The sequence below is a fragment of the Henckelia pumila genome, chromosome 4, assembly GCF_033568475.1.
Source record: "Henckelia pumila isolate YLH828 chromosome 4, ASM3356847v2, whole genome shotgun sequence".
Classification (NCBI taxonomy): domain Eukaryota; kingdom Viridiplantae; phylum Streptophyta; class Magnoliopsida; order Lamiales; family Gesneriaceae; genus Henckelia; species Henckelia pumila.
Window position 1 is genome coordinate 150,085,359 of NC_133123.1, and position 8,209 is coordinate 150,093,567.

Genomic DNA, 8,209 nt, shown 5'->3' on the forward strand with positions numbered 1-8,209 from the left:
AATTGAAAAAATTAAAAAATTAAGACACTAATTAATGCTCGGGGATATTTTTATTTCAATTCAAGAATGACTAACGTGCTCGAATTCGAATCATGAATTCATAAGTACCTTAGACTTGTTCTCCGATCCATCTCACGTCATCGACACGAGATTTTCTGATATCACGAGATTTGATTGTCGAATATAAGAGTTTATAGATACGTGAGTTTTCGATGTTAAAGTGTTTCCTGTTATTTGATTTATTCGTATCTCATGAGTTCTCAATTTCACGCTTCTCCTGTAAAAAAACTTCTACTCTAAAAAAAAATCCACGTTCTGAAGATATTTTACTGTTCATAATAATATTGAAAAAACATTGAATAATAATAATAATACAGTAATTTGATATATATTATTTAAAAGGTGGATTTTAGTGTGAAATTTAGTGTGTGCGCTTGAAATACGGGCTTTCCTTGGAATATAATAATTAGCTATCACCAAAACAAACACATCTTCTTTGGGTCCAGAATATTTTGGACCTTGACAATTAGTGGAACGGCCCAAAGCACATTTTGAAATATCAAATTTAGGACTCTGTAATTTTAGAATCCAATTATCCATTTTTACCATTATTTAATGAAAGATTTTAATAGAATAAAAATAATTATATGTGTAGTTAATGATATTAATTTAAAATGGATAAATTAGTAAAAAAAAGTATGAAATATAAAATTAAATATGAAAAATTGACTATATATTTAGGGTAGAAGAAAAAGAAAAAGTAGTTTAAATGACTGGGACGGAGGGAATAATTTGTATATTTGATTCTCGTCTCTTTTTGTATGTTTTATTACAATTTTTGTATTTGATAAAAGTGACAAATGTCAAATACATAAAATAGAGGAAAGGTGAATACAATAACTTATTTAGGAATGGATCCTTGCTAGTTTTTTTTTTCCAAAAAATATTATTTTATGTTCCCAACTCTCCAATAAAAATTCATCATCATTCGACCATTGTTAGTTTTTTTTTAAGGTCCATTGTTAGTTTTCAAGTGCATTGATTGTTCAAATCGTGGTGCAGAATACAGAACTAAAAAATTAAAGAAAATTGACAAAAAATTTGACATAAACTTAAAATTTCATAAACTATGATTTATATCACATGCAAAAACGAGTATATGGTAATAGTAATTCAAGTTCAAGTTGAACTCTAACGATATGTCACTCCTCGCGGACTTGAGAATTATGATGCTCTTATCCAAGAAATCACATCTCCCCTTTTTTCCCCTTAAATAATTTTGTCCAAAAAAAAATTATGAAATAATTTATTTATTTATTTGTTAAAAAAAAGAATATTTAGAGGTTCCTCGTATCCCTTGTCGGGATATGAGATGCCCCAGTTGAGAAGTAAGCTCAAGCGATGGTCCTACTCGCCAGCAAATCGACAAGGACTCGTGAATTGCTTGCCCCCAACAATTACATAATTAAATTGGACCCTTTTCTTTTTTTCATTCATCAAAATGGGGTACACTACATTCATATCAATGGATATGTGTGTTATACACTGAAAAGCTTCTTTATTCAATGTACAAAAATTTTGTACAAATTTGATATTATTCTTTTGCCAAACATGCACTCATTGTCACGTCCCCCAAATAGGTCCAATTGAACTTGACGAGAGAGAAAGATTATGGAACCTTGATATGTTTATCCTTATTATTCATGTTGAGTCATTTTTCAGTTTCAACATGGGGGCAGCAATTACATATGAGCTATTAAAACGTGACACTCGAACTACTATGTATATACGAATTGAATAAATACTATTACCTATAGTGGGTTTTATAATTGGATATCAAAGCTAAAGTTACATGTTCGACTATCTTATTTGGAAGTTGGTAGGATGGTTATGATTTATGACATTGGTTTTGGACATTATATATCTTGCTATAATTGGCATTAGCGTAAATGTTGTATGTTCGACTATTCAAAGTGCCACGTTTGTTTCATTATTATGAAGAGGATGGTTCGAGAAATCACTCTTAATAAAAAAATAATAATCAAAACCTGATATTCAGGGATTATTTCAACTTATTTTTACAGACACTACTACCTCCATGATAGATCTAAATTAAGGATAAATTTCAACCTAGCATACGAGTAATACCCCAATGATAGATCTAATGTCTCATGATTTGCCACGTCAACAATATATAATTAATTACGCCTATGTGTAAAAATACGAACTGTTGGATGTATGGTTTGTGTATTACTCATATGCTAGGATCTCATCTACCCTAAATTAAAATCATCATTTATCAATACACATGGACCGTTAAATATATATCAAGACAGTATCCGTGTAAGTAGGATATTCTAACTTACCAATATTTAGACCACCGTACGGTTTAAGCTGATAAATGATCATAGGGAATCTTAACCAAGTTGGGGTATTTATGTCTGATATTGCGCATGTGACATGCAAGTGAATGAAAAGGACAAACGACCAGCATAGTAACAAATTGCTAGAAATCTCTTCTCTCTGTTCGTTGTGACAGTTGAATCCCCGTGAAAAGGGTCCATACAAACCTCCGCAGACCAATTAAAAACTCAAACTTTTCCTCTCAAAAATATCACCTCTTCTACACCACATTATGCTTGTTGGAAATTTTTTGTTTTCACATTTCAAGTCTCGTGAAAAACACTTTCAAGTTTAAATCAAATGGTATTCGTATGCACCTATCTTCTTTGGGGAGAGATACGTGTACGTCAAAGTAAAGAAAAAAGTCGTGGGCTGAGTGCGTAGAAAAGGGATTCTTATACAACCTCAAAATACTAAAGTAGGTAATGTTTGAGAGAGTTTCTTAAAAGCGCTTCTCAGCTTTTTCGTTAACAAAATTTGTTAACGAAAAAACTGAGAAGTATTTTTAAGAAACTTTTTCAAATACTGACGTAAGTATGACAATGGGTCTTTCGGAGATGTAAGAATTACACTTAAAATTGTAATTTTGCATATCATTAGATTTCTGATTTCACTCCTACTTATTTTGCTCAGATAAGTTATTTGATGAACCTGAAAACTTCCACGTGAAATACCAATAATTTCTCATGCAAGAGTGGGGCCTCCAGCCAACTCCTCTTTTGTTCGCATGCCAAACTCCAAAATTTTCAAGAATCCACTCACCCCCTCTCCCACTTCTTCCATTTTTCCTTCTGCAAATCCATCTCAATATCTAAATCTGATTAGCATACTGAAAAATCAAACCAAACCAAGTTTCTTGGAAATGGCCTTTTGGCCATCGCCTTTTGTGTTTCTTGCAATTGTTCTTATTAGTTCTTCTGGCAACAATGTGGCTGGTTATGGTGATGCTAAGCAACTTTTGCCATTGAGAAGGCCTCAACCCGCATGGCGAGATGATACACAGAGTTTCTTTTCTCGGAAATCAAGTAAGTATATTGATCAAGAAAGAACACGTTGTTCGGATAAGACAACATGGTGTTTCATAGAATGTTTCTATGAAACACCAAATTTATTCCAGAAAATCTGTTGTCTGTGTTTTGACATTGCTTAGATGCGGGCATTTGCTTTATTCTTAACTTGAAGATTGATTACATACTTTATTCAAGACACCATAAAGCAAACTTCTTTTTCCTTGTTTTGTGAGATAAGATTCAAGTCAATAAGCTTTTCCAATTGTATTAACTTGTTGATTTGTTTCATATATGAAACACCTTGTTCATATTCTAGTTTTCAGACAAGAACAATGATCGATCTTGGGACGTACCAAAAACCTGATTACTATGGTGACTCAGTGTATTTTTAAGGCGTAAATTTATGTTTCTTTTTTAAAAAAAAACTAAACAAAAAAATTATAAATGAAATTTGATTTAAATGCCAAAGTGCCAGTAGTTACCATGGCTGTGTCTTTTGGTTCAAGAATTGGGCGGCAATAATGATGCTAAAGCCAACTAATATCATAGATATATAGAACATGTGAATCCTGCATAACTATGTCTAATTATAGTGGTTCAAACTTAAAATTCCATCATCAGGGACTCAAAATGCTGCTACTGAACTTGAAATGAAGCACATAGACCACTGCTCCAGATCGATATGGGAATTGGACCAAAGGCTCGAAAAATGCCTAGTTGCAGACGATGTTCGAGTCAAGTCTATACAAACACACATAAAGAGTATACTTTATAGCCAAACAGAATCCCCGAAAACTCAGATTCCTCTTACCTCAGGTGTGAAATTACAGACACTAAACTATGTTGTCACGGTAACTTTAGGAGGCCGGAATGTTACAATGATTGTTGATACTGGAAGTGAGCTGACGTGGGTTCAATGCTTACCTTGCAAATTGTGTTACACTCAACCGGAACCTCTCTTCAACCCTGTGATATCTCCTTCGTATCAATCAGTTCTCTGCAATTCACAAGCCTGCAATACTCTACAGTTGGCTACAGGCAACTCAGGAATGTGTGGGAATAATGCAGAAACTTGCAACTATTTTGTCACATATGGAGACGGATCCTACACTCATGGGGAGCTGGGTCGGGACCGTTTACTTCTTGGATCAACCCAGGTTGATAGCTTTGTGTTTGGATGTGGTCGGAACAATAAGGGCCTGTTTGGAGCAGCTTCGGGATTGATTGGATTGGGAAGGAGCGATCTTTCATTGGTTTCTCAGACTTCTGATTTGTTTGGAGGAGTTTTCTCCTATTGCTTGCCTGATACTGATGCTGCAACTTCAGGTTCACTAATACTAGGAGATGATTCCTCGGTTTACAAGAATTTTACACCAGTCTCTTACACAAGATTGATGATGAATCCATTTCTTAACAGCTTCTACATTCTGAACTTGACTGGAACAAGTATTGGTGGGGTCAGTTTAGAGTCTCCAGGTTTCGGAACAAGTGGGATTTTTATCGATTCGGGAACGGTTATAACAAGGTTTCCTCCATCGATATATCAAGCTATTAAGTTCGAGTTCTTGGAACAGTTTTCAGGGTATCCTCCAGCCCCAAGTTTTTCAATCTTAGATACCTGCTTCAATCTTTCAGCATATGAAGAAGTGAACATTCCTACACTTAAAATGATATTTGAGGGCGATTCTGAGATGACTGTGGATGTTAGTGGGATGTTCTATTTTGTCAAAAGGGATGCATCTCAGGTATGTTTGGCTCTTGCTAGCCTTGCATATGAAAGTGAGATTGGCATTATTGGAAATTATCAGCAGAGAAATACAAGGGTTATATATGATACTAAGCAGATGAAACTTGGATTTGCAAGGGAGCTTTGTAGTTACAGTTAGTTCAATTGGATCGAACGTATAATTTTGTGATATCTTCTTTTACATTAGACTGAATGCACGTTAACAGGACAATAGTGCATACATTTTCTTCCACAAAAGCTCAAGGGCTTAAAAAAGATTAGGACCAAAAGAGTTGTCTTATTAGTTTGATTCTGCATATAAACTCGTATTTTGTAATGTGGGTTGATATAAAATATATGAACACCACTTGTTTTTTGATTTCTGTCAGTGTTCAAGCAGTAAATATACTTTAAGAGACTCATGTGTTCCTTGTATATATATGTAACACCCGGTATTTTTAATACGTAAATCCGCATGCATAATTAGGAAATTTATTTATTTAAAATTTTAGATTTATGGGTTAAATAATTATGTGAATTATTTGTGCATGATTTAAGTTATTTTTAAGCATTTAACCCATAATTAGTGATTTTTATGAATTATTGGTATTTGAATTATTTTATCGCGTAGACGAGACCGTGGACGGACGAGATGACAACTTTCTACCCAAATTTTTTTATGAGTCTTTTTAGAGCCCAAAAATATTATTTTGAGTTTTATTTCCTCAAAATTATCAGTATTTAATTATATATAATTTTAGGAGTTCATTTTTACTATCTTTAAAATTTCCTTAATTATATATTTCGGGATTTTATTAAAGTTATCAGATTTTAAATATTATTTAGAGTTTTTTAAGTTATATATATTGTATATTTAAAACCCTTATTAATATTTTAATTATCCTAAACCTTATTTTATTCAAATTACCCTAATTCTACCCCCAAACCTCACGTCTCCAAGCATCAGCCGCCACCCCCATTCCTTGTTCTTCATCTTCTTCATCAGATAGCAATCTCCAAGGGTTCCATAGCCGAGATTTCTTCGAAGCTTCGAGTTGTTCATCGTCCCGTCGTCCCGGAATCGTCCCCTTCGCCTTTTTCTCTTCAAACATCGGTGAAAGGCATGGTTTTTCTTCTACTTTTTCACGCAAATCAGTTTATATCATGTATGTTGGGTGTAGCATCGATTTTTCTTCAAATTTTCAGACTAAGGATCGGTTTTGTTGTTTGAAGCTTGTGTATGCGGTTGTTCATTCATCTCACGATTTTTCCTTGACATGGCTTGTTCTAGCTGCTGGTTATGGTTGGTACGAGGTCTAAGGTGGGTCTAGGCTCGAGTGGCTCGAGTGGCTCGAGCCAAACGAGCCCAAAAATCAACCATGGACGTTCGGCTCCCATGGATGCGCAGTCTAGGGTTTGGGGAAAAGTGGTTCGGCCTCTATGCGTGGGGCTGCATGGGGTCAGGGCCTGGGTCAGGTTAGGACCGCCCAGACGTGGGCTACGTCTGGGCGGCGGAGCTCCGGCCAGGGGCGGCCGGAGCAGGGCGGCAACAGCCCTAGAAGGGCTGCTGCTCGCGGCCGAGCAGATTAGGGGAAAGGGGCGTCGGGTTGTGAGGGTTTGGGGGATCCGGGTCGGGTTCAATAAGTCATGGGTCAAGTCTAGTGGGTCCGGGTCTGGGTCCGGGTTAAGTTAGTCAGGCTCGGGTATTTTATTTTTAAGTTAATTATTAAGTTTAGGTGTTTAATGGGCCTAATTAAATCCCAAAATTTAATTGGGTTCCATTTAAATTCTTTTGGGTTGAATTTATTTGTTATTGGGCTTATTTAAATTTAATTAAGTTAGTCCAATAATTTTTATGGGCTTGGGGGCCCATGGAAGTTATTGGGCCAGTCTTTGGGCCTTTGGGTCCATTGGGCCGGAATAGAATGATATTGGGCCAGGATTGTTTTAATGGGCTTTAATTAATTATTTGGGCTTATAATAATTAATTATTGGGCTTAAGTATGTTAATGGGCCAGTCTCAGGATTAATGGGTCAGATTTAAGAAAATGGGCTTGAGTGTTAGGGCCAGCAGTTCAGCACAAACCATGAGAAATTGCATGTGTCCTAAATATATATTTAATTATTTTATGCATGAATGTTATTTTAGTATTTATATGTTAGTATAAAAATTAAATTAAATATATATGAAGGACACACATTTTATTTAAGTACATGCATTCATGAAATAATTTTTATGCATGATTTAATGTTTAAAGTTGAGCAAAAGAAAAATAATTTTTATGTTGGAAGTTGAAGTAGTATGACAATTTGAGGGGGATTCATCCCCATATGTGAACTATTGAAGGGCAGTTTACTGCCAATTTAAGAGGTGATTCGTCACCGCCACGTACGTTGGTTTCCACGCTGATCAGTATTTAATGTATGATTTAAGGTTACACTATGGATACAACCATGCGATGTTAGAAAATAATTTGCTCAAAAATGTCTATGTATTATGTATGATTATGATATTTAAGTTAATTTAGGTTATGTTATGTCATGATATTTTTAAGCATGCTCATTCATGTATATGTATGTATTAGTATTAAAGTGATTTAAATTATTTTAAACCCTTGTTATGTTAGCATGTTGGGCCTCTAGGCTCACTACACTAGTATCGTGCAGGTGAGTACGTAGAGGAGGATGTGGTACCCACCGGCGGCGAGGACATATGAGCGGACATGCAGTGACCCCGTGACCGTGATAGTTGTCTGAGTCTTTATGCATGTTTTGAATATTTTAGCATGTTATACATTTATTTATTTATTTTCAGTGGTTGACAGTATGGGACATTTTACTTAAATATTTTCAGTGCATGAAATTTTTATTTGTTTTTGCTTATGTCAATATTTTATTAAATGTTTGACTCAGATATTCAATTTATTAAAGGTTGCATTTTTATTTAGTTTATTATTTTTAAATCTATTTATTCTGTGCATATATGTATGGGCACGTATGTACATATTTTTACTTAGTAAGTATATAAAAAAAAAAAAAAATTTCCGCATATTTATTTATTATTTAGAAA

At 34.6% G+C, this 8,209-nt stretch overlaps 1 protein-coding gene across 2 annotated transcripts; it reads left to right on the plus strand.

Annotated features, from left to right (window-relative positions):
- Positions 1-3,148: 3,148 nt before the first annotated feature.
- On the plus strand, positions 3,149-7,863 carry LOC140866098 (aspartyl protease family protein At5g10770). 2 transcript variants are annotated; one of them, XM_073270993.1, is made up of 3 exons: positions 3,149-3,428; positions 4,035-5,158; positions 7,807-7,863. In XM_073270993.1, exons 1-3 carry the CDS (start codon positions 3,266-3,268, stop codon positions 7,816-7,818), a joined length of 1,299 nt encoding a protein of 432 aa, XP_073127094.1. In that variant the 5' UTR covers positions 3,149-3,265; the 3' UTR covers positions 7,819-7,863. The 2 variants fall into 2 exon arrangements, with proteins under 2 accessions (XP_073127094.1, XP_073127093.1); XM_073270992.1 differs by lacking the exon at positions 7,807-7,863 and having other exon boundaries at positions 4,035-5,520.
- The last annotated feature ends 346 nt before the right edge of the window (positions 7,864-8,209 follow it).

Coding starts and splice junctions, on each gene's coding strand:
- LOC140866098 (XM_073270992.1), top strand. CDS start 3,266: ATGGCCTTTTGGCCATCGCCTTTTGTGTTTCTTGCAATTGTTCTTATT. Junction 3,429..4,034: donor TTTCTTTTCTCGGAAATCAA/GTAAGTATATTG, acceptor TTCCATCATCAG/GGACTCAAAATGCTGCTACT.